This window comes from Mustela nigripes, chromosome 5 (genome assembly GCF_022355385.1).
Source record: "Mustela nigripes isolate SB6536 chromosome 5, MUSNIG.SB6536, whole genome shotgun sequence".
In the NCBI taxonomy this organism is placed as follows: Eukaryota; Metazoa; Chordata; class Mammalia; order Carnivora; family Mustelidae; genus Mustela; species Mustela nigripes.
Window position 1 is genome coordinate 109,458,914 of NC_081561.1, and position 26,362 is coordinate 109,485,275.

Consider the following 26,362-nt stretch of genomic DNA (forward strand, 5'->3'; position numbering starts at 1 on the left):
GAGTATCACCAAGTCTGCCAAGCTTCTTGGATATACAGAGGAACTCAGATACTTAGCTGTTATCAAGAAGCTACAGAGCTTGGTTTGATGGATTCAATTTCTTGGGTTTTGTCACTGTCTTGGTAGGCAGAAAAGAAATTTAAAGCTTCCTTCCTAATAGCAAGGAAGAACTCATGAGATCATACAGGAAAGTGAATCAAATGAAATTCTCTAAGATTAATTTCTGAGTTCCCAGGTTGCTCCCAGGAATACAAGATATGAAAAGCACTGAAGCTATCAGAGGCAAATCAGAAATAATACTGAGGAACAAAACCATTTAAACTAAGTCTATATCCTTATTTTTTTTTATTTTTTTTTTTAAGATTTTATCTCTTTGACAGAGAGAGAGAGAGATCACAAGTAGGCGGAGAGGCAGACAGAGAGAGAGGGGGAAGCAGGCTCCCTGCTGAGCAGAGAGCCTGATGTGGGGCTGGATCCCATGATCCTGGGATCACAACCCGAGCCGAAGGCAGAGGCTTTAACTCACTGAGCCACCCGGGTGCCCCATCCTTATTTTTTTAATCCCTTTACCCCAAAGTATTCAAATGATAAAAATCTACTATTGCAGAATTTTAAAAGAAGTTTTTTTGAAGTAGCTTGAGTCTCTTAAGCTAAGGAAACTCCCTCAAAAAGGAATTTAGCAAAAAACAGGGAGGTAATGATTTTAATTGTTCCAGAAGTAGCAATCACATTTTTTCATTTTCATTTCCCAAGAGTATAACAAAAGTAAACTGTCGTACCCATCAGAGGGTAGAAGTGTGTCACAAGAGATGCTCCAGTTTGATAGCAGGACAGAAACAGGCCAAGGTAATGCTTTGTCTCGTGTGGCGGCAGAGTCTGTTGGTACCAGAGGGACCGGGCAAAGTTGAGGCACAGCTGCTGGTGAATCAGCATCACAGCCTGCATTGAGCTCTGGGAGAAGAGGGTGGGGTCTGTGGCTGCTCCCTCCTCTTGTCCATCTGAAGTTCCCTTCTTCTCCTCCAGCGTTGGTTCTACCAGAATATCTGCAAAATCCTGTCAATAACATTAGAGTAATTGAACAAAACCAAAATGCAGTTTTAAGCCAAAAGAAAGGCGCAAAGATGGAGCATGAACAATCAAAAAAATGAAGTAGTGACTTATATAAAGATATAGTAAAAACAATTAGATTATAAAACCATTCAAAGGTAACACAGGGGGTAGCAAGGGAAATTATTCCCAAACAAACCCTGTTACCAGCACCCAACCTTTTCATGAAGTGGGAACTGCCTTCTGAACTCCCGTTCTTCTTCCTCCTCCTCGCTCAGGGCTGTCCTGGAGTTCCTGCTCCTGTATCTGTAAAGGCTGTTTTCCTGCTCGGCCTTCTCTTGGGCTATGCGTTCCTGTTCATCCCACTCATTGATAATTTCCTGAAAAGTTACACATTTGGAAGGAAACTTACTTGTCTTCGCTGAGGTGCTTCAATGAACAAAGCAAAACTTGTCAGCTCTTAATTTCTCATGATAACAAAAGTACATCCAAGTAAAAGCCAACATCCAAGAAATGAAATCCCAGGTCATCGAGAGAAAGTAAACTGTTTTCAAACGGTTTCTGCAGCAACCCATTTTCTAAATTCCCCCTTGCTGTACTGCCACTTTTTCACAGGTGTAAAAAACTTGCTACAGTAATGCCACTGGAACTTCCTATCAGGAGTTAATGATGTTTTGTACTTAGGACAGGCTCTGGATAGGCACTGTGGGGGTTGTGATTCAGACTGCACATGGCCAGCAATTCAAGCAGCTGGCTCAGGAGTTCAGGAAAGGGAAATGAGGGGTGGGAGCAGGTGGCTGCAGGGCACCAATCAGATAAAACTGGGCTATACCTTAGCAGACACCTCTTAAATCCCCAGTAACTCTAAGATTTTAAGTCCATAAGTCGGCAAAAATTATAAATCAAACAATACTCATGAGAACTGAGGAAATGAATATCCACCATTCAGAAAGATAATCTGTATTAAAATCTTAAGTAGTTAATCTTCATCCCAGCAGTTCTGCTTTCTAGAATTTATACCCAAAGACCTAGGTATAAGACTATCTGTGGTGATGGTGGTGGTGACATTTTCCAAGGTAGTAAAAAGACTACAAACATAAATGTCCTATGATAAGAAATTAATTACATGTCTTAGAGCATATCCATACAAAAAAAAACCTAGGAAGCCATTCAGTATGATGCAGGTAAAGAACACCATAATTATAGAGGAAAATAATCACTAACTGCTGTTAAGTTTTTAAAGCAAAGTATAAAACAGAATGGACTTTAGTAGTAGTTTGTAGAACTCTAGCAACTTAAAGACTAGTCTCAGAGATCAAAGAGGAGACAGAACTGTCCTCAATTAAAGCATGTCTTTTATCTATTACATATCAGGAAAATAGTCTAAGACTTTCATTTTAAAAAGAGTTCTGCTAAAAAACAAAAATTTATAAACCACTGGACAAATGACTTAAATTTATGTCATAGACATACATGTACAGGTTCATGTATACATATAAACCTAGAATGGAACACACAAGTATGTTACCAGTTACACAGTTTTAATTGGTATAAGTCTTGTTTATATCTATTCTTTTAATTACATAAATTGAGAACAAATTGTTTTCATTGATGAGGAAAACAGATTTTCTTAATAACAGGTGAACTAGTACCTAGCCAAAACCACCATAAATAAAGTCAAAAGATAAACAAAAAACTAGGAGAAAATATTTGCAGTATCACAGATAAAGAGCTAACATCACTAATTTTTTCTAATCTCTTAAAAATTGAGGGACAAACACCCCCAAAACTGACAGCTGAATAGGAGACAGAAAGGAAGACACTAGACCCCATGCCGAACCAACTGGTCTCTTTCTACACAGAGTATTGCTGATGTTCTGCTTGTGCTCCCAGCTCCCTTCAGAAGTAGGCTGGGGCTGCCCCCCAGAAATGGACTTACCTGGCACACGTGTCTGAAGAGCTGCAGGGCCCTTTGGTCCAGCTCGCCCTTGCACAGCACATGGGAGCGCAGGTAAAGGAGGGCATTCATCAGCAGCTGCTCTCGGGTGGGGAAAGGTCTCTGGCCTTTGCCTTCCAGCTCCTTTCCTCCTGAACGCTTGAGGATCAACTTCCCAAGGCCTCGAAGAACCTCCTCCGACTTCACTGAGCATAAAGTGTCTGCATGGGCATAGTAAGTGGGGAAGGCGGGGCCCACCGATGGAAAAGCCAGCAGGGATGAGGCCAGGGTAGCCAGCCTGTCTGCACAGACCACACTGCTGTGGAGTGAAGCGTAGACCTCAGATGCAACCAGCCTCATGCCATGCTGCAACTGCAGGATGGATGCCTGCAGCGGGGCCACAGAGTCTGGATACAGGGCATAATCTTCAGCCAGCCGCTTCCTGAACTGGTGGTGGGACTGCTGCCAGGAAGCCTCCTCCTTCAGAAGATTCTGGGCCACCTGGGCAGACCGAGGCCCATCCATGCGAAGGGCCTGCAGGAGCCGTGTGAGCAGATCCTGAACAGCAGGGGCCTTGGCAATGCTGGTGACGTAGTGGTGGATCTCCTGCACCAGTGACTCGTAGGCAGGCACCTGGGGTCTGAAGGCCTGCTTCTTTGACAGGCTGCAGATTAAGTTCTCCAGATGATCAATTCTTTGGCGAAGTAGTCTAAAGGCAAATCAACATAATATGCAAATTCTGTCAGGAGGAAAACAGCAAATCTAGACTGAGCCCTTAACTAGGAAAACAAAATGAAGGCATATCAGCTGCTGAGGAATAATATGAAGAAAATATTGACAATTATAATGTAAACGAGTAATAGGTCATTTATCACACGCCACACATGGTGTTAAGTAACACAGATGTGTATTTCATCCAAGTCTAATCACAATTCACTCAAGGAGTTGCTATGATCCTCCTTTCACAGACATGGACTCTAAGGCTCAAAGGCATTAAGTGACCTATTCAAAGTCTAAAGCCAAAGGATAGGAACAGGACTGGAACTCAGACCTACGACACTGCACAGTATTTACCAAGACAGCAAACCCACACAGTGCACACCATTACACCCAACTTCTGTCATGCTGAAAATCAGTTCAGTGGTTTCAATCCACCTAGCCCCATGTGAATCCTGCCCTTCCTTTCAGAGTATTAATTTTTCCTGACTATAACCATGGCTTTAGGATCTTACTGCTAATGTAGAGACATGTATTATCACCTCTAACACTACAATTACATTGTAAAGATCAACCTAAAAATGTCTTTAAAATAACAGAAACAAACAAAAAAAAAAACAGAACAACACAACTGCTCTGCTGTTACCTGATGTGAGGATGAGAGTGACGGAAAATGACTTCATCTTCCAGGTCTGTTCCAGTCAGTAACTGGGATGAGAGGTTTCGGGTCTTCCACTCACACTGTAGCTGGTGTAACTAACAGAAAGGGAGAAGTTGGTCTGCTGTGCCCAGCTATGACCATGTCCAAGACGACAATGCCCTGGGGAAGGGCAGAGCAACTGGATGGAAGGAACCTGGGCTCTTGAATGACCCAAGAGCAGGGGCTTTTGCTCCATGAACCTCCACTCACCTTGGAGCTTCTAGGTAAAAGAAACTATCTTAGTCACACTACCGGACTTGACTCTGCTATAGCAGCTTAGTCTTTACCAACTCATATACTAGTTCCATATTTTGAAGAAGGAAAATTATACCACTATCTTTATGTTCGGGTTAGAAGTTCAACTATCAAGGGATACCACTTAATCTAAATCTACTTGATTCCTGAATTTTAGATAAACACCCAAACGTTAAAACGTTTAGATAAATCATATCTAAAGAAATTATTCAAGTCCAAATATTCGAAACTTAGTTCAAATACAGGGAGTATGGATAGGAGATACACTAGTTCTCTGGCAATGCCTCAGGTGTTCTACCGTTAAGACCTCTGTCTATTGCAGCCTATTAGCAAATTAGGAAGGGCCCCTCCAAGTACCGAAGCTTACTCAGAGGAACTCTCAAGGAAGAAAATGCAGTCTTTAGAACACACCCCTGGGATGTCACAGGGTAGCCTGTACAAAATCATCCCTCTAGTGCTGTAAGCATCCAAAGGGCAATACAAGGAGTAATATACTAAGCACACCCACCCAGTCACGGAAGGAACCCATGCTCCAGACTCTCACCCCTCCATACCTCTTCCTTAGCATACTTGAGCTTGTATTCCTTCTTCACTGCAGGGTCAAAGCGTGCCTGCGGAAGCCATGTCTGAATCTGCAGCAAGCCAAGGCTCACCCAGAGGCTCCCACGGCGGGCTGGCTCGGGAAGGTCCTGTTTACTGTCCCCTTCCCCAAACAAGTGGCGCAGGGAGGTGAGCAAGAGGCATAGCAGTTCTTTGGGCAGGGCCTCCTGCCCAGCCATGTCCCCAAGGGTCTGGCCCACAATTTGGAAGGCCTGGCTGTCCCCAAGCAGCAGCTGTTCACAGTTCTGCATGTACTCCTGCCGCCGGGACTCAGGGAGCAGCTCTGCCAAACCTGCCAGGTGTCGGCACAGCACAAGCCCCTGGAGCTGCGAATCCGTGCGTCTGCAGAGATAAGGAAGCACTTACAGGCTTGCACTACATCCAACAGCGTTCCTTTCTCACACTCTCATCCCCTCAGAAAATGACACAGCAGACTGCACTGCCAATAGTTAAAGATGAATTTCTTTTCTCAATTAATCCTACATGCTTTTCCAAGTCCCCTCTCTTTATCACAATAGGCTTCAAATTGACAGAGGCACGGGCCAGCTCATAATAGCCTGTCGTGGGCTAAAAACCTACTGATCCACCTGGAAAACATACTTGCCTTCAGCAACCAAAACTAGCCTCTACAGAAAAAAGTTCTGAGTTTTCTGCTATATGCTCTGTAGGAAAGACAGACCATTACAGTTTGTGGCGGGAGACCTGGAAGCGGGTAGACGCGGGGACCCATGGTAAGAATACCTGAACTCTGCGACCGAAGGCACGGCCATGTTCGTCCAAAGCGCCAGGCTGATGTCCTGGAGCTGCACAGCTCTCTCAACCCACTCCCCCAGGGTGACATGTGAGGAGGACAGGATGGGGAAGCCGCTCACATCCCAGGGACTTGCTCTGCAGCTGCTGGTCAAGACTTCAAAGCAGCACTTGGAGAACACAGCTCTACTGAGACAGCCAGGGCCCTGATGGATGAAGAGAGATCATGCATCTTTTAAAAATTAACTAAAAGGATTTCAACAAGCAGAACTGAGCACTTCAGAAGTAAGAAAGAAAAAGAAAAGGAGGCCCAGGTTGCTAAGACCAGGTAAACCTCAACCAGAGTACGGACTGGGGTCTGGTGTTAACAGGCTTTAAAGAAACAGACTCCATTCTCAAAGAATGAGGAACAATTGGTGCTTCACTACAGCAAGAAAATCCCCCCCCGCTGGGCAAAAGGAAGACCATTACTGCAGTAGAGCTTGGGGCCCACTGCAGGAAGGTGACTTGGGAAGCCGGGAAAAGAGTGAGAAGATAGACGTTAAGAGTCAGGGACAAAGGAGCGCCTTGGTAGCACAGCTGGTTAAGTTTAGCTCAGGTCCTGATCCCAGGGCCCTGGGATCAAGCCCCACATCAGGCTCCCTGATCCATGCGGAGTCTGTTTCTCCCCCTGCTTGTGCTCTCTTGCTCATGCTCTCTTTCTCAAATAAATAAAAGCTCTTAAAAAAAAAAAAAAAAAAAAAAAAGACAGTCAGGGACACAGTTTGTCGAACCTGTGCTCCTTAGACTGTGCATCTGGGACACACTAACAGCTGCCCACAGCAAAGGATTAGGTGGTTAAATACATAAAATGGGAAACACTGTATACTCTGAAACTCTTGGGGATCCATGAGATCTATCACTAAAGGCTTTGAGAAGTGTGTTATAATAAAGAAATCAATTTTGAGGGGCATCTGGCTGGGCTTAGTCAGAAGAGTATGTGACTCTTGATCTCAGAGTCATGAGTTGGAGCCCCATGTTGGGTATAGAGGTTAAGAAAAAATTGTTTTTAAAATTAAAGGTATCCTATTTGATAGAGCAAAAGAACAGAAGAGTCCCAAACAAAGCCATGAACATCTGTGGGACTAAGGTATGATAAAGGTGGCATTTCAAATGAAAGGGGAAAGGATAGATTAGTCAAACACGATGGTGTTACTTTGCCTTTGGATGTACTGTTAGTATAAAATATTTGTATACCTATCTTACAAAACAAGATCTCCAGATGTAACTGATTATTTAAATATAAAACAGAACAAACATATATAAGAAAATACTGGCAAATGGTTAGCTCTAGGGATAGTGAAAACTTTTTTTTTTAAAGCATGACACCAAAGCCAGAAAATAGAAAGTCACCCAAGTATTTTAAAAGAGAACATTATAAAACTTGAGAGACAAGAGAACATTAGAAATATATTTCCGACCGCATGATGGGTAAAGGTTTAATATCCATAATATATAAAGAGATCTTCAATAAGAAAATGATCATGAATTCAAGTTTTTTTTTTTTTTTTTTTACAAAATGAGCAATAAACACAACTGAATAATTCAGAAAATGAAACTTTATACATATGTGTAAAGATGTCTAATCTCAACAAAATAATCAGGAGTACAAATTCAAATGAGATTTTAAAAATTGAGTAATTGGCAATAATTAAAAATGTCGATAGCATCTAGTGTGTCAAGGATATGAAGAAACAGGTTCTCACAGATACAATAAGTGAAACTGTGCTCTAGTCCTACATCTTCCTGTAATCATCCAGGACTTTAACCTACTAGCTCCTAGCATGTTTATAAAAGTAAACATACCCTGGTGCTTATAGCAGCATTATCAAACAGACAAATTATGGAAACAGCCCAAATGTCCATTGGCTAATAAATGAATAAAATAGATGTGAGGTTTGTGTCACACACACACACACACACACACACACACACACACACACAGAGGAATATTACTCAGCCATAAAAAAGAATGAAATCTTGCTATTTGCAATGCATGGATGGAGCTAGAGTATTATATGCTAAGTGAATTAAGTCAGAGAACAACAAATACCATATAATTTCACTTTTATGTAGAATTTAAGAAACAAATGAACATGGGGGAGAAAAGAGGCAAAAAAGAAACAGAGTCAACTATAGGAAATAAACTTACGGTTACTAGAGGGAAAGTTGGGGGGAATGGTTTAAACAGGGAACGGGTATTTAAGGAGGGCACTTGTGATAAACACCAGGTATTGTGTGTAAGTGATGAATCACTAAATTCTACACCTGAAACTAACATTACTCTGTATATTAACTAATTGGAATTTAAAAATCGGGGGTGGGGAGGTAAAAATCAAAAACCACCTGCTCAGACATTCTGAGAATGGCCATGAATTTCTTTAACTGTGCAGACATTCTGACCAAGGATTAAATTCCAATTCTTATAATATGTCCACAGAAATACTAGAATAAACAGACAAAGGTTAATGTAATAGCAGTTGATGCAGGTATGATTGTTATAGAAAGGGGGGAAATAAAGCAAGAAATCTCCACATTTATGAATAAGCAAGTAATTAAATAAATTCCAACACAGGGGCGCCTGGGTGGCTCAGTGGGTTAAATCCTCTGCCTTTGGCTCAGGTCATGATCTCAGGGTCCTGGGATCGGGCCCGCATTGGGCTCTCTGCTCAGTGGGGAGCCTGCTTCCCCCTCTCTCTCTGCCTGCCTCTCTGCCTACTTGTGATCTCTTTCTGTCAAATAAATAAATAAAATCATAAGAAAAGTTAAAAAAATAAATTCCAACACATTAGAACAATGGGATACCTTAAAAAGAATAAGCTGGAATGACATGCTTCCATGACATATTATGTGAACAAAGAAAGCGACCTTATTTTTGTTTACGTATACATTTAATATAAAATATATGTAAAAGAGATAAAGAACAAAGAGTAGTTATTTCTAGAGAATTCTAGTAAGTATCTACCTATGTAAAGTTGATACCTGAACACAGGGGTTAGGGGTGGCAACCCTCCTGTGCAATAAAAAAAATCCATGTATTTAATGGCTAACTACCCCAAAATGTAACTATGTACAGTACAGTAGAACAAGACACCAGAGGTCTTCTCATCCCCAAAGTTAGCAAAGTTAGACCAAGGAGGAATATCTGCTACTTGTTCTTCTACCCAAGAATTCACAATTTCCTTCCAAATAGAATGCAGAGAAAGGCAAAGAACCAGGGAAGGCAGATTACCTTTACTCACCTTTTCCAGGTTACTTGCTCCACCTGACTCCTGCTGCATGGTTCTAACACAGTTTCTGCTTATAGGAAATTCTGGCAAGCAGAGAGCCAGCTGCCACTATTCCTGTGATATTAACTCCCTGCCTTGGACTTTCAGCACCACAGACAACACCCCTCCCTACTGTACCCTCTGCCACCAAAAATCCTACTAAGCCCTTATCCTGTCCCCTGTTGTTTTCCTAGACTCCTTACCTCAGGGAGTCATCATTCTGTGGTCCTTTGTCAACTCTAGCAGTGACAGGCCCTGTCACTTCAGTGAGACACCCGCCAACACCCACCATCCCTTCGTACCTTTCTCAGTTCAATAGCTCAATGAACAGAGCTTTGCCCAGGTAGTGGGAATAAGGAAGAGTGCCAGAATCAGGGGAGAGCCCTGTCGTTCCAGCCTTCCTTGCATCTTTCCTTTACCCTCCCTTTGCTTCTAGGCGTTTGGTTCGACCTGACTTTTCCATCACAACATAAAATACATATTTACTGAGAAAAATCCATGTGTAAGTGACCCTGTGCAGTTCAAACCCTGTCTTGTTCAAGGGTCAACTCTATATACACACACATATACATATGTACATATACATTACTATACTGTTAAAATATTTAATAACTAGAAAAAATGTATTTTATAATTAGAGAAGAAAGTGAAGACTTTTTTATTATTATTTTAGAGAGAGAGAGCATGAGCAGAGAGGGTGGAGCAGAGGGGGAAAGAATCCCCAAGCAGGCCCTGCACTGAGTGTGGAGCCTGACCTGGGGCTCAATCTTACCATTCTGAGAGCATGACCTGAGCTAAAACCAAGAGTCAGATGTTCAACGACTAAGCCAACCAGACAGCTCAAGTGAAGATGTTTAACCCAAATGGTTTAAGACAGAGTATCTTTTTTTTTTTAAAGATTTTATTTATTGGGGCGCCTGGGTGGCTCAGTGGTTTAAGCCTCTGCCTTCAGCTTAGGTCATGATCTCAGGATCCTGGGATCGAGCCCCACATCGGGCTCTCTGCTCAGCAGGGAGCCTGCTTCCCCCCTCTCTCTCTGCCTGCCTCTCTGCCTACTTGTTATCTCTATCAAATAAATAAATAAAATCTAAAAAAAAAAAAAAGATTTTATTTATTTATCAGAGGGGGGGGGAGAGCGAGCACAGGCAGACAGGATGGCAGGCAGAGGCAGAGGGAGAAGCAGGCTCCCTGCTGAGCAAGGAGCCCGATGCGGGACTCGATCCCAGGATGCTGGAATCATGACCCAAGCCGAAGACAGCTGCTCAACCAACTGAGCCACCCAGGCGTCCCAAGACAGAGTATCTTTTTTGAAGATATTCTTACTAACATCCTGCAGAAAATAAAGTATTGCAATCGCTTACTTAGTTACTGCTCTGTCCTAGGAATAAATGTTTATTGCTAGATGGGAACCTGGGTGGCTCAGTGGGTTAAGCCTCTGCCTTCGGCTCAGGTCATGATCTCAGGGTCCTGGGATCGAGCCCCGCATTGGGCTCTCTGCTCAGCGGGGAGCCTGTTTCCCCCCTCTCTCTGCCTGTCTCTCTGCCTACTTGTGATCTCTCTCTGTGTCAAATAAATAAATAAAATCCTTTTAAAAAATGTTTATTACTAGATCAAGAATTGTTATCAGACACTTTTATGATTTTATGCCAACAAACCTTCAATGTGGAGTCCAAAAGGGACTTGGGCATCTCCCTCTGCTCTACACCAGGCAGAGGGCTCCACATTAGCCAGTACTCTGGATTTGTAGTCACAGTACTACTCCAAAAAGACATAAATGTGGAATTAAACAAGTCAGACCACAAGGAAATAATTTCTTCAGTAGACACCTAAAGATAAACAGATAAAAGAATATTTGAGAAAAATTCTATTAATCAAGTTATGAGGTCTCCCTCTTGTAAGACTCATCTAAAATTAACATGGGTTTAAATATATTAATTCTAAAGTCCCTGATTCCCTACCACCCTGGTCATCTTGGTTAAGCCACTTATCTTGTTTATAATTTTAGAAAACTGAGATCTGTTTTTCATAAGGCTCATGAGGAAATATAAGTGAATCACACAATTATAATATCAGCAAAACAGGTAAGTAAACAAAAGCATTATAAAAAAATTAATGTTGCACTAATGAAGTTATAATAACTGTTGTTTACCATTATTGACATTCGACAGTTACTCTGGGGGAAAGAGTTAAAACACTCACATGTATGTATTTTTGCACAAACAATAAAAATAAGCAAATAATTTAGTGTTATTTAACTGGAAACCAAACAGAATGATTCTGTGATAAGAGTTGAGGAATACCCAGGTAATTAATGCAAAAAAACACTCAAAATTCTCCCCTTTCAAAGTTAATTCAAGTAAAACTGAGTTTTGAACATAAACAGAACATTCTGCAACCAGTCTGCCACAGAAAGGTTAACTGGGCCATAGCATTAAGCAGCTTTATCTCCCTTTTTGATCTTAGTTTTTACCTTCTGATGGTGCAATAGGAACCAAAGATCTCGAAGCTCTTGTGGAGCAATTGGTGTGTGCTTAAGACAAAATGTGATGTGATGACGGATCTCCTCCTCTATCTGCGGTTGCTGATTTTTGCTGGACCTGTTCCACAAATAAAGAGGAAGAAAGGCTGGGTTGTGGACTGTCAATAAACTGCTAGAAATCTGTTACGTATGGGAAGATGGAACACACAGAATGCATTTATTAAAATAAAAACAAGCAATTTTACTGGAAAGACACCTAGTAACTTGAAAAGGTGGAGTCAAAACAGGCAAAGAAACAGTGGCAACAGACTTCCCTTGGTTTTAGTAGCCAGTCCCCTTTAAGACAAGTCTGTGCTATGTTTCACATGTAGGATCCATCGAATAACCTAACAAAAAAAAAGTTCCCCCAAGGAAAATGGCTCACCTTCGTAGACAAGCCTGTGTCATAAAATCAGCTGTCACTTTGTACTGCCAAAGCATAGCTAGGTACTCCATTGGAGGCCACAACTGAACATTCCTGGTGAGTTGGATTAAGGAGGTAAAGTCTGGTTGGAACAGGGAAGAAGCTTCATTGTGCTTTTTTTCGAGAAAACCAAGTGAAATTCCTTTGGCTTTTAGTTCTGAACAATGGGCATTCACAATATTCTTCAACTCATCTGGACAAGAAGACACATGCAATATTAACAGCAGAGCGGTCAATAGAACAGGCTCAGATTCCCAAGAACTAGTTATGTGACTGTGAGTTTTGTACCTGTGAGATGACGTCACTAATACCTGCACGATTCTGATGACAGAATTAAACAGTACCTATAAAGCCCATCTCTCTGCCTGACACACTCACTTAATGGTAGTTATAGCATACCCAGAAAAGGGAAAGAGAAAAGGAAAAAAGAAACAGAAAAAAAGAAAATCTAAGGGAAAAACTTAAAAACTTATTGGCTGTAGAGCGGCAAATAGTTCTGGAGCCTCTGTCAGCAGGCTAAACTCTAGAGTATATTACCTGGGTTGGCATCTTCCAGAATATTAGCTTTGAGGACTAATCCCCAGGCCTGCAAGAGACTTTTCTTTAAAGTCCATTCAGAAGCAACCACTTGGAGACGATTAATGTCTTCCCACCATCCACTTTCCCCAAGGGCAGACATCCGCTCTCTGATGGCAAGTGCTTTGTGAAGGACTTTCAATTGAGACAAACACTCCACCACCAGCTTGTTCTGAAACAATAAAACCCAGGAGAACCTACTATAGAGGAGAAATGAGGTTCTTTTTACCAGCCTGTTACGTCTAAAAAAAAATATGAAACGTTTCCACAACGCTTCTAGAAAAACGTAAGGTTTGTTTACTCCTGTTACTCTCAGGAGGTTTTATAGTAATAAAGTTAAAACTCTACTCAGATGCAACACTCTCCAAGAATAAGCAAAATGTTAACACTTAACTAATCAGTTAATAGTACTGTGAACATCTGAAAGTTAAGTGTTATTGGAAAGGATGAGTCTAGTTGAATGGCAGTCCCCAGGCTCCAGAACTTCAGAAAAGGTCAAATCTTAGTGTTTACGACATGTTTCTAAGTTGTACCTTAAAAGGAAATGGTCGTCCCAGGAACTTTTGCAACTTCTTTATACCAGTGAAGCCACCAGTCGGGCTCCCCAAGCAATTCTGAATATGTTCTGAGACCGTCTGAATCTCTTTGTAGTATCTTTAAAGAAGGAGAAAAGGGCAGAGGGAAGTAAGGAAAGAGGGAAATGCTGGATAGTGTAGAGACACAGTAGAGACATGATTTACATTTTATATTTGCTTTATATTCACCAATAGACTACGGGAATCAACCAAAGTAAAGCAAGAAGCTTCAATTCCAAACCCTTTTTTCTTTATCATCATCACTACTATAGATGTTGACATTATTACTCCAAATAGGAGTCTTACTTGTCCTCGTGGTTCATTAGGAGTTGGGGAATCTGAAGGACCAAATGTTTTAAAACCCAGTGCCAGTGAAGGGCAAGCAGGGCGAGGCCTGGGGCATCCACTTTTACTGTGTCAGCCACAGTCCAAAACCGATCCCGCCACCGCAGAGAATCCAAGATCTAAAAACAAAGTAAACCAAACTACTCAAAAACATTTCTCAGGAAAAGACACAAGACACAGATTTCAATTGTTAATCAATACTTAACATACCCACAGAAATGGTCTAGCATTCGAATGAAATATTTTTAGGGACATTAAAGCAGCCAGAGAAGGCACAGCTTTTTTCCTCCAACCACTTGAAGTTCAGAGCTATTTCCTTAGAGAAAATGGAATTATTGGGTCATATGGTATGTATACATGCAATTTTATTAGACACTGCCAACTTCTCTTACAAAGCAGCTGCACTATTTTATATTCCAACCAGCAGCACATGCGTATTTCAGTTGTTCTGTTTCCTTACCAATACTTACTACTGTTAGTGATTTTAATTTTAGCCATTTCGTGGGTGGTACTTCACTGTGGTTTCAATTACACTTCTTTGATAACTAGTGATGTTGCAACTTTTGAAGTTCTTACTAAGCATTCATATATCTTCTGAAAAGCATCTATTCAAAGTATCTTGCCCATTTAAAAATTTGGGCTGCTCTAGTTTATATAATTTACATATAGTTTCTATATAATACAATTATAATTTCATGTATACACCCCGTTTTTTAACAGTTTCTCCCAGTGTTTTCATTTTCTTAACATTGTCAATTAAGAACAGAAGTTTTTGGGCCACCTGGGTGGCCCAGTGGGTTCAGCATCTGCCTTCAGCTAGGGTCATGATCCAGAGTGAGTCCACATCGGGCTCCCTCCTCTGCGGGATGCCTGCTTCTCCCTCTGCCACCCCCCCATCTCTCATGAATAAATAAATACAATCTTTAAAAAAAACCAAGTTTTTGATTTTGACAAATCTTATCAGATTTTTTCTTTTATGAAGAATCCTCTGAAATCTTTGCCTATCCTCAGGTTACGAAGATTTTCTCCCATGTTTTCTTTTAGACAGTACATAGTTTTAGCTTTTATATTTAGATTTATGACCCATTTTTGAGGTAATTTTTCTATATAATGTAAGACAGGGGTAAAAAGGCTCATTTTTAACTTTATTATATGAACTTTATTATACTTGTTCCATCACAATTTGTTGAATACACTGTTTTTCCCCATTAAAATATCTTTACACTTTTAGAAGAAAAAAATCAATTAACTCTAAGATCTATTTCTGAATTCCTTTTGGTTTCACTGGTCTACATGTCTATCCTCGTGTTAATACCTACTGTTTTCACTAAGGTAGGTTTGTAATGCAAATCAGGTGTGTCTCTATTATTGCTCTTCTAAATTTTTTTCTTTTTAAGATTTTATTTATTTATTTGAAAGAGAGAGATGACGGGAACAGGAACACGAGCAGGGTAGTGGAACAAGGAAAGCAAGCTTCACCCCACCCCAGCAGGGAGACTGATGAGCTCCATCCCAGGATCCTGGAATCATGACCTGAGACAGAGGCAGGAGCGCTGGCGCCCCCTAAAAGCTATTTTTTACAGCAAAGTTGTCTCAAGATTTCTTGAGTGTTTTCTCTCCTAGATTCCATGAGGTAAAAGCTACTTTCATAATATCAAATTATTTACCTTTTTTTCCACTATGTTGACATTTGTACTGACAGTCCATCCCATGGGTGGGATGGACAAACTGTGACTGGGCATCTGGCAAACACTATATATTGAAAATGAAGGGAATCTGTCAGCTCAAGAAAAGCAACTGAGAGTATTTGTTGCCAGAGATAAAAGTCAAGCTTTCAAAGCAAAACCCAGAACTTTGAAAAACCAAGACCCTGACAAATTCCCAATATTTCAAAATTCTGATGAGGTTTGTGATAGTTGTACATAAGCATGACTCTGCTGACACTGAAGAATGATTTGTCAACATTTGGAAGATCTGGTAACTCTGTGAACAATATTTTCCAAATTACCAAAGCACGAGCTCAATTTCTACAAGAGTAAGAGTCCATCCAAAGTGCAAGCCAGACGAATGGATTTTGATGCATGACAAATTTGGTGTATTTTTTTCAGATTCCACATTACAAGTAAACTTTAGAAAACTATCACTTATCAAGCTGTGGTTCAGGACCAAAGACAATTATTCACAATTATATGAAATGGCAATGAAGATATGAGGTTGGAAAAGGGAGGAGTATAATTATATGAATAGAGGCTGAAACAACACAACGTAAGAGAATGAATGCAAAAACAGAGTCCATTTTCTTCTGTTAATCCAGATATTAAAGAGACTTGAAGAAATGTAAAAACAGTTGTACTTTCCATTAATTTGTTTTGAAAAACAGCTCTCATTAAAAATTCTATTCCTATTAACATTAAATGGATTTGCTGTACAAAAAAATGGATTTGCTGTGTTTTTTAAGCAAACTAATAAATATATTTTGTATTTCCTCAGATTTATTTCCTAATATAGTAAATACGGACAGATGTGACGATATAAACAAAAGTTCTTTAGAGTCTTTGGCAAACTTTTTGGACTCAAGACTCATTTATGGTCTTAAAAGTTAAGACCTACTGTTCTAGTTTATTGAAATTACTAGAATAATCTGGATTTAAAACTCAAGAAAATCCATACACAATAATGATGTCTAAGAAGGCTTAAGTGGATTAAAATACAAATTAAAATTCCAGTGTTCTCCAAGAGGTAGAGAGATTGTACCATATACATTTGATGGAATATTACCTGGCAATAAAAAGAGATGAACTCTTGATACACTAAACAATTTGGATACATCTCAAAATAACTGTTTTGAGTTAAAAAAAAGCCAGACAAAAAAGTATACTGCATAATTCCATTATATAAAATGCTAGGGGCGCCTAGATGGCTCAGTGGGTTAAAATGCTAGAAAAATGCAACTGACCAAAAGCATATTAATATACCTGGTTTAGGGTGGGGGCAAGGGAGAGAAAGGAACTACAAAAGAACATGAGGAAAGGCTTGAGGGTATGTACTGGATATGTTCACTATTGTGGTAATGGCTTCACAGGTGTATACATGCCAAACATAAAATTCTACACTTCAAATATATGCTATTTATTATGTTAATTATATACCCACAAAGCTCTAAGATTTTATATATATTTTATATATATATATAAATATATATATCTGTTAAAAACAATTAAATTTCTCAAGTAATATTGGATATATAATAACAACATTATAGTTCGTCTCACCACTAAAAATCTTAAACATTTAATAAAAACATGAGGTACATTTCCTCACCTCAATGACATTGGCATTGGATACGATCTCCTGAGATGACTGGACCCAGAGCAGGATTAGTGCATCGCAAAGTTCAAAAAAAGCAGCAAGATTGACCACAATTTCAGGGGGCAGACTGTGATAGCTCTCTGGATCTTAGAGTTGACATAAATAAGAACATTCGATCAGATTTAAATTAATCTCTGGACATTTTCAAAGTCAACTGCAATATGGAACTTAATTGCAACTCCAGTATGAAGGTCAGTTTTGAAAGGTCAAAACTGAAAGCAAACTCGTAGCCTACTATTACCATATTAAATTTAAAAGATCGGGTATGCATATCTATAGAAGTTCTTAACATCTTAGTGAAAAATTAAAATTACTGAGCAATAATGGATATTTTAAACAAATACGTGTTTAAATACAAAACAAAAACAAAGTGTATAAATGTTTGAATGAATAAACAGCACAGAGGAGAGAATACAAATGAAGGTACTGTTAACAAGAACTGCTTCAAAGACAGACTTCACTTTTTATGCTTCCATACAGTCCAAATTTTTTCCAGCAAGTGCAGATATCTTTTCAATTTAAAAAAATAAAGGAAGGATGAAGAAAGAACCTATTACCAAATACTTAGAAGCATGAACTTTTTGAGTCAACAGATCTAGATTTCAAATTTTAGCTCTGTTACTTGCTAGAGATGTGACCATTAGGATCTCTGCACATCCCTCTCCTCTTATCACAAAATAAGATCTACACTACATAAGGTTACTATAAAAAGTAAATAAAATTGAGGACATGTACAAAGCAGTTACTCATTACTATTGAACAATCAGGCCAGCAAATCAAAAGAAATCAGTAAAATGGCAGCAGCTGCTAAAGGTCTCTTAAGCAACATTCTATGATCAGATACATAACTCAAGAATATAAAAGGTAAACTTCTCACCTTTATGGAACTCAAAGGACATTCTCAAAACACTATTTCTTAACTTTTTGCCACCAACAGAAACCAGATTTGCTTCAGTAAAAATACGTTTTTCCCGGTCAAGATACAGGATTGTCCTGAAATGAAATCAATAACATAACAAATATTACTGGTTACTGGTGTATTCTATTTTGCAATCACATCCTCTACCTGCTGAAATTTTGAGAATCCTTGGAAGATCAATCTCCTTGAACCTGCCATTCCTTTGCCTCCCTTCCAAATTCTGGACTAAAGAGATGGGAGGTAAAAGTGATGACGACTGTGTGTTGGACGGGGGGGCGGGGAGACAGAAGGCTGGGAAAAGCTGCATCTAGGTAGACTGCCAGGCTTTGCTGTGATCCCACTAAATACAGTGTGAACTCTTGAAAGTGGCCCTCATAAAATTAACCTCCAGTGTTATAAGTTACCTGGGGAGGCAGCAGGGGGAGTTACTAGGAGGGGAGACAAGAGGGCCTTTGAAGTGCTGGTTCATACCATATGCATGAGTTCACCTTCTGAAAATTCCCCAAAACCAAATATACTCATTATTAAGTGTACTTTTCTATAATGTACATTATACCTCAATTATAAAATTATTTGTAAAATTATGGACATTGGGGAGGGTATGTGCTTTGGTGAGTGCTGTGAAGTGTGTAAACCTGGTGATTCACAGACCTGTACCCCTGGGGATAAAAATATATGTTTATAAAAAAATAAAAAATTAAAAAAAAATTATTTGTAAAAATGTATTCCATTACACTGTTTGCCAATTAAAAAAATACTGCTGGCTATTACATTAAATGTGAGGAAAGACCAGCTTATATAACAATTAGGTGAATTTATATGTTGGGTATGCACATAAGGATGCAGGCTCCACATGTCTCCTCAACATTTAAGGGAAATGACGTGGACATAAGGCTGTGAGAGAATGAGCAGGTAAAAATGGGAGGAACTGCTGAGACTCATGAATAGAAAACAATAGAAATATGACTCTAGGTCATATGATAAAGGATTAACTGCAAAATAAAACACAATATTAACATTAAGCTAATTTATCTCTTAAAAGCATCCTATTAAATTATTAAGAACTTGCAGAATTTACAGGCATTTTGCATTCAGAGTTACTTCACTGAGCATGGAGCATGAAGGCGAGGTGGTGATGAAGGGAATCCCATCTAACATCCCACCACTTCTTAGGTTCAGGAAATTAAACACATGTAAGATTAAACACATGTAAGGAGACAGTTTAGAAAAGGTATAATGATAAAGCTAGATTGTATAAGAAGGCCAACATGCCCAAAACAGCAGGCTTCACCTACTTGTTTGCAACAGACTCTAAAAGGGCAAAGAGCTGCTCAGGCTGGTCTGTTTGTGGGTCAAAGTCCACGGAGTTTCTAATGATGTCCAAGGCCTGCATATTCCATCGGGGGTCCAAAGGGATCACAAATTCATCTGGTTTAAAGAAACAGAACAAAAAATAGAACTTGGCAGTTAAACTCCCTGCCTAGAAAATTTCAGTGGAAGATTTGTACTGTCTTAATTTGATCACATTCAGTCCTGATGTTCAGAAAGAAAGAGAATAGGAAAATTGCTGGTTTCAGCCCACAACACTAGAAAAACATAGATCAATTGCTTTTACACTATTTCCTTTCTAAATACTAAATTTCGACTAGTCCTGAAAATTCACTCCACTGCAGGATATAAGGTAATCCCTCTAGAATATAAGCATTCCGACCAATACATTCACTTGCCCTGGTCCCACTGCTGGTCAGAAAACAGTCTATGAGCTTCATCACCCAATCTGTTGTCATTAAGCTCAAGAAAAACCTAACTCACATAGTGGCAAATGAATAAATATGTTTCATTTGCTTTCAGTAAGAAAAACCACTCAGGAGGCACCCAGGTAGCAAAGTCAGTTAAGTGTCTGACTCCTGGTTTTAGCTCAGGTCCTGATCTCAGAGTCACAGGATCTAGCCTGAGGGCCTGACACAGCATCAGTGTCAGGCCCTGACTGTGCGCACAGTCTGCTTGAGATTCTCCTTCTCCCTCTGCCAGTCCCCCGGCACTCCCATGCACAAGTGCACTCTTTCAAGAAAATAAATAAATCTTTAAAACACAAAAAAACAAAAACAACTCAAGATTTTGCTTTTAAAAGCCCTTTCTTGGGGCGCCTGGGTGGCTCAGTGGGTTAAGCTGCTGCCTTCGGCTCAGGTCATGATCTCAGAGTCCTGGGATCGAGTCCCGCATCGGGCTCTCTGCTCATCGGAGAGCCTGCTTCCCTCTCTGTCTCTCTGCCTGCCTCTCCATCTACTTGTGATTTCTCTCTGTCAAATAAATAAATAAAAAAAAAAAAAAAAAAAAAAAAAAGCCCTTTCTTGGGGCACGTGGGTGGCTCAATCAGTTAAGCATCCACCTTTGGCTCAGGTCATGATCCCAGGGTACTGGGATCGAGCCCTGCATCAGGCGTCCCACTCAGGGGGAGATTGCTTCTCCCTCTTCCTCTGCTGATCCCCCTGCTGTGCTCGCTCTCAAATAAATAAAGAAAATCTTAACAAAAATAAAAAATAAAAGCCCTTTCTTTGTAATCAGAGAATATAGTATTGTGCTGCTTCTTTGGCTTAAATTTGGCACCTCTTCTATAAAGCAGCAGTGATCAGATCTGACCCTTCTGTGGAGAACCCATGAGAACCCAAGGAATGAGGTTAGGACAAAACAATGGTAACATTAACATTAAGGTGGCTGGGTAGGTCAGTGGAGCTCATCAAGTATCTACCATACGCTAGAGTAACAAATGCCTACTGTCAACAGCAAAGTACATGAAGGAGGGAACCCATATTCTAAAGTCCAATAAGACTACATGATCCAGAGCTATACACTAGAAAAGGAAGATGAAGGCATACCTAGTATGTCCCAACAGTGGGCAAAGGATACCTACTAAAAAGGGAACCTGCTGCTCTACCCTAACACGGTTTCCAAAGACCAAAATTCTTTCATACTTGGGAAGCCAAAAGTTAAGTCACAACTTGATTACTACAGTAGTTTTCCCCATTATTTGATTTCTTCCCAAACATTTTCCTTGTTATCTTTAGTGTACATAAGGTCATTGGTTAGCACAAAATCATCATACATATTTTCTTCTAAACCAAATGGCAATGGTATGTTTTGATCAATATCAAATGAAGACAGGGGTGGGAAATAAAAAATCTGATTCTATGAAAATATCCATAATTTCCTCATTAATGCCTATGTTTAATCAACTTTATATTATTTTCTTCAAGAAAGTGTGCAATCTTACTCCTTAATTAAAAATAAATTCTGGAGGCGCCTAGGTAGCTCAGTCACTTAAGAATTTGCCTTCTGCTCAGGTCATGATCTCGGGGTCATGAGACTTAGCCCTATGTTGGGCTTCCTGCGCAGTGGGGAGTGTGCTTCTCCCTCTCCCTCTGCCCCTCCCCCCAACTCATCCTCTTTCTCAAATAAAATCTTTTTTTTAAAAAAAAAATAAAAATAGGGCGCCTGGGTGGCTCAGTTGGTTGGACGACTGCCTTCGGCTCAGGTCATGATCCTGGAGTCCCGGGATCGAGTCCCACATCGGGCTCCCAGCTCCATGGGGAGTCTGCTTCTCCCTCTGACCTTCTCCTCGCTCATGTTCTCTCTCACTGTCTCTCTCTCAAATAAATAAATAAAATCTTTAAAAATAAATAAATAAATAGATAGATAGATAGATAGATAAAAATAAATAAATAAAAATAAAAATAGGGGTGCCTGGGTGGCTCAGTCATTCAGCATTTGCCTTCGACTCCAGTTATGATCCCAGGGTGCTGGGATCAAGCCCTGGATCGGTCTCCCTGCTCGGCAGGAAACCTGCTTCTCCTACTCCCTCTGCTTGTGTTCCCTCTCTTGCTGTGTCTCTCTGTGTCAAACAAATAAATAAAAAAAGGAAAAAAAAATTTTTAAACTAAAATAAATAAATAAATAAATTCTGGGGTTTTTTTTTTTTTTTTAAGATTTTGTTTATTTATTAGACAGAGATCACAGGTAGGCAGAGAGGCAGGCAGAGAGAGAGGAGGAAGCAGGCTCCTTGCTGAGCAGAGAGCGCAATGTGGGGCTCAATCCCAGGACCCTGAGATCATGACCTGAGCTGAAGACAGAGCTTTTAACCCACTGAGCCACCCAGATGCCCCCCAAAAATAAATTCTGAATGGCTATTTCTTTTAACATTATGGTTTTAAAACTTTATATTTAAGGCTTTATAACTTTTATTAACTTTTATATTTTCTGAAGTAATTCACACTGTTTTGTTTACCCTTCAAGTCAAAGAGCTCGTAATTTAAAACCTTTTCTCTTAACAACTCAGAATGCTCTGAGTTGAAGGGATCTGAGAGATACGAATTTAATTCCCATATTTTTCAAATGAAAAAGCTCAAATGAAAAGCTAGTTTGTGGCTGAGTTGGGACCAGAGACCAGTCTTCCAACTCCTGTGCTCTCCCCATTATGCTGTGCATCATCATCATTTTTCAAAGACTAAAGGAAAAAGGGATGGTTTCAAACAAAGAAGTAGAATTTGCATCTGGATACTGTGAGTCTTCCAAAATACAGTGTTTATTACAGTGGCAGTTTTGACAGGTCTTTTTCCATAGACTTAATGGACCAGTTTCCTAAACTGTGCAGAGAACTCAAAATCAAATCAGGTGCAGTACCTGTTATATTTGGTTGTAATATTTTGATGACATTACTGACCCCAGCTGAGAGAGAATTTGAGTAAAAATTCCTAAGAGATGCAGCACTGGCTTCCAAATGAATCTGTATTGATTCTGTGGAGGAAGGAGAAGAAAATGTTAATATTAAAAGTAGAGTTGTCCAAGCAAACTTTTTGCAGTGATGGAAACATCTATAGTTGCACTGTCAGCCACTAGTCATGTGTTAGTAAGCACATGAAAAGTGGCCAGTGCAACTAAGGACTGGATTTTAGATTTTATTTCATTTTAATTAATGTATATTTACATTTCAGTGGCTACCTGTGGCTGGTAGTGCTCATATAGGACAATGCAGATAATATATAAATTCCCTCTATACAATTTTAGACAGATCACATGCACCACACAATATACACATTCCCTGGCTAAGTTCTCACGCATAGAAAGGTTCATGTAAACTCAATTACTTTAGGCAACAAGTTCTACCAACAAACTCCAAGTCCTATACTTTGCAACGCATGCAATGTTGTTATTGTTGGGTTTTCCTCTTAAAATGAAAAAAGTACAAAGAAATTAAGCGTGAAACTTAGAGCACTAGAACTAAAATAAGTCTCTTATGCACTTTTAAGGGGAAATGAAGTTATCAAAAGCAACCTTCCCCGGAACGTTCTACAGTAGTACAGCAGCATGTTCAAAAAATAAACAGTAACATAACACTGCACATTCTCCTTTTGGATTTGATAGGAAGGCACAAAATCCCAAAATGCTAAGGATTACATGGGGGAAATGTTTCTCTTAGAACATATCTAAGGGCAGATATATATGTGCCTTAATTTTTTTTTTTTTTTTAACAGCTCTACAAACAATAATGCCAAGTCACAAATTTCTTGCTAGGAGATCTCCTGGTGACAATTTTAACAGTGTACTCACAGAATAACAAAGCTACCAAGGCACTAAAATAGCGCAAGTGTAAATATATTTGCCTATTATACAAATTAAGCTTTTTGACTCACCCAGCCCCTGTGGTATATTCTTGGCTAAATGATAAAGCCATTTAACTCTGAGCATCCAATCTTGATTGGTTGCTTTTTCTATAAGCAATTTAACAGCCATGGCCAGAACATCTGGTTCATCGATCCAGTGAGTATCCACTTCAACTGAACTGAATTTCAAGCTCTCAGGGTTAGAGGACTGCATAATTTTCTCTAAGTCTGGCAAGGTAAGAGGCTGAATCCTAAAATTCATTTGAAAAATAAGGCAAAGTCAGTAACAGAATCAACTTTCATTTTGTATGTCAAAGAACCAGGAATATAACTTTACAAATATTGGATCCAAGAGGTGAAGGGTAAAGATTAGTCCCCTTCGAAGAAGGACAATTAAAACACATCGAGTGAATAATAATAGTAAGGAGCAATGTTACGATGAACAAGAAAACTATGATAGCTAGTTAATAAATGACCACATTAACATTCTGGTCAAATACTTTGGGTCAAGACCACTACCATCAAAAAAAAAAAAAAGTCAAGATGCCAAAGAGACTCAAACCGAAGGTCTCACTGACCTGGCCCAGCTGCTGGTTTTCATGCTCATCCTGTTGAGGCAATACACTAAGATTTGTCCATCACTTCGGACTACAGACAAGTGAGAATCTTCCGTAGCAAAGAGAGCTGAAGGCAGAGAATCTGGCCACAGGCCCATGGCAAGAATGGAGTTACCCCAGGTTTCATGTGCTCGCAGAGAAAAAACATGTTTCTCCAGTAAAGCCTGCACAAGCTGGTTAAGAGATAAAAACATGTGGGTGTACAGGCAACATACAAGTGCTATCTCCAGAAACTAGCAGAGTATTAATAGTTTCCCAGGCACTTTGTGATCATCTCATGACAACTCTCATCACAGCCTTCAATTTTCAACATTACAAGCTATATTCCACTTTGATGACAACTAAGTTTCGAAGAAGTAATACTTACATTTAACCTATTTTCCAGGAAAATACTTAGATAGCAGATCTCTACTAGAGAGTAACTGAAGTGCTCTACTCTCAGCTCACTAAAGTTACCATCAATAGGAAGAATTTCCTCCACCTAAATAATGTAGAGTATTATAACTGAGAAAGCTCTTCCAAACAGTTCTTAGTACCTTCTGGTTTGCTGGTGAATGCTGGGAGCGGACATATGCCTCCCAGCACACTTCAGAAAAGGCTCTGTCTAAACTCAGCCCTCGCTGTAGGTACTGCACAATGAGTAAGGCTGTCTGAATTAGAGTTGAAATAGAGGATGTTGGAGAACCTATAAAAAAAAATATTGCCATTATGAGCAACAGATTCTATAAAATGTCCAATGAAAACAGATAAATTCATCTTCACATCAAACTTCGTTCCACTCAAATCCACCCAATACTTACCCTTAGAAAACCTTCTAAGTGGAATCTAGGGTCTCAGTAGCACATTATAGACTTGTGGGAACATTCATATTCCTTCCCTATTCTGCCTCCCCCCTCCCTTTTTGACTATCAAAAGTATATTGCTGGAAAGTGACAATTACAAGTATGACAAAGCCTGATAAAATATATCCTTAATCGAAAGTTGATACACAGTGAAGTAGCAAAATGAGCATGGCCTCATAATGGACGATGTGTTTTAAAATCCAACAGAACTACAATGAAACTTCACTGGCTTTGATGAATTACTCAACCTCTCTGAGCCCTATCTATAAAATGAAAACCTGCTCTGAAGAACTAATGTGAAGACTAAAAAAGCAACTGACATCGTACCTAACACACAGCAGTTACTTAGTAGATAGCATGTCATTTTTTTATCATTACCTTTGCTATTACTCTTGCCTATTCCTGTATATTTGGACATTTATAAGAAGTAAAACCTGTTTTAAGCAGCTCAAAGTTCTCTCTTTATTCTACCTTCAAAAGACTCAATGATCACTCTACAGATAAGAGGAACAAACTTTACAAATTTTAGTGCTTAAAGCAGTATTCCTTAAAATAAGGGTGTCAAATAAATCCATCAGAACTACCTGGGAAGCTTCTTTAAAATATTAATTTCTGTGCCTCACCCAGACTTGCTGAACCCAATCTCTTAGGGGAAAGAAGGACATCAGCGCATTTACATTTTTAACACACTTTTCTGGTAATTTCTATTTGCATGTATACTAAATTTAAGAACTCCTAGGTTAGCAGTCAAATGGAATAACGTAAGAATTTCTAGGGGAATAAAACTCTGCAGAGGCCTAGAAGTCAAGCACCTTACCTACTACAGTGCTTTGGATTTCTGTGTGTAGAGCCAAAAGGCTGTTGCACACACTATCCCCCACCAACCCAAGGCTGTGCAGCAGAACTTTCATATCCAGGTCATCTGGGATGTTCCCATCCCCTTCTCCTGAAATGTAGATTTCAAGTCCACGGTTCCTCATAGCTCGGGATATTTCTCCATGAACAGGATCCATTGAGAGAAAAAGTCTAGTAATAGAGTAATTCAAAGAAAAATAAATTAAACTCCCAGTTGCAACCAATGATGTAGTTCAGCAACAATTAGTGAGGGCAAATCCTAGGTGGCTCCTCTTCAGGGAGCTTATCAAGGGAGATACCACTAACTCAAAGTCTGCTATTTTCACCTGTGTTCCACCTTCTAGTGCCGAAA

General features: G+C 39.7%; 1 protein-coding gene across 1 annotated transcript in view; it reads right to left on the reverse strand.

Annotated features, from left to right (window-relative positions):
- MDN1 (midasin AAA ATPase 1) overlaps nucleotides 1-26,362 on the reverse strand; it is a 167,643-nt gene that overhangs the window by 39,433 nt on the left and 101,848 nt on the right. The window contains exons 46-65 of the mRNA XM_059401062.1: nucleotides 25,973-26,181; nucleotides 24,850-24,998; nucleotides 24,275-24,486; nucleotides 23,727-23,947; nucleotides 22,717-22,830; nucleotides 19,335-19,467; nucleotides 17,998-18,113; nucleotides 17,073-17,206; nucleotides 13,713-13,870; nucleotides 13,365-13,485; nucleotides 12,793-13,003; nucleotides 12,217-12,448; nucleotides 11,784-11,910; nucleotides 10,969-11,139; nucleotides 5,997-6,211; nucleotides 5,210-5,597; nucleotides 4,347-4,456; nucleotides 2,987-3,692; nucleotides 1,266-1,427; nucleotides 780-1,053 (exon numbers count right to left, since the gene is read on the reverse strand). Coding sequence (XP_059257045.1) covers nucleotides 780-1,053; nucleotides 1,266-1,427; nucleotides 2,987-3,692; nucleotides 4,347-4,456; nucleotides 5,210-5,597; nucleotides 5,997-6,211; nucleotides 10,969-11,139; nucleotides 11,784-11,910; nucleotides 12,217-12,448; nucleotides 12,793-13,003; nucleotides 13,365-13,485; nucleotides 13,713-13,870; nucleotides 17,073-17,206; nucleotides 17,998-18,113; nucleotides 19,335-19,467; nucleotides 22,717-22,830; nucleotides 23,727-23,947; nucleotides 24,275-24,486; nucleotides 24,850-24,998; nucleotides 25,973-26,181 — 4,163 coding nt within the window. The remainder of the gene's footprint in view (nucleotides 1-779; nucleotides 1,054-1,265; nucleotides 1,428-2,986; nucleotides 3,693-4,346; nucleotides 4,457-5,209; nucleotides 5,598-5,996; nucleotides 6,212-10,968; nucleotides 11,140-11,783; nucleotides 11,911-12,216; nucleotides 12,449-12,792; nucleotides 13,004-13,364; nucleotides 13,486-13,712; nucleotides 13,871-17,072; nucleotides 17,207-17,997; nucleotides 18,114-19,334; nucleotides 19,468-22,716; nucleotides 22,831-23,726; nucleotides 23,948-24,274; nucleotides 24,487-24,849; nucleotides 24,999-25,972; nucleotides 26,182-26,362) is intronic.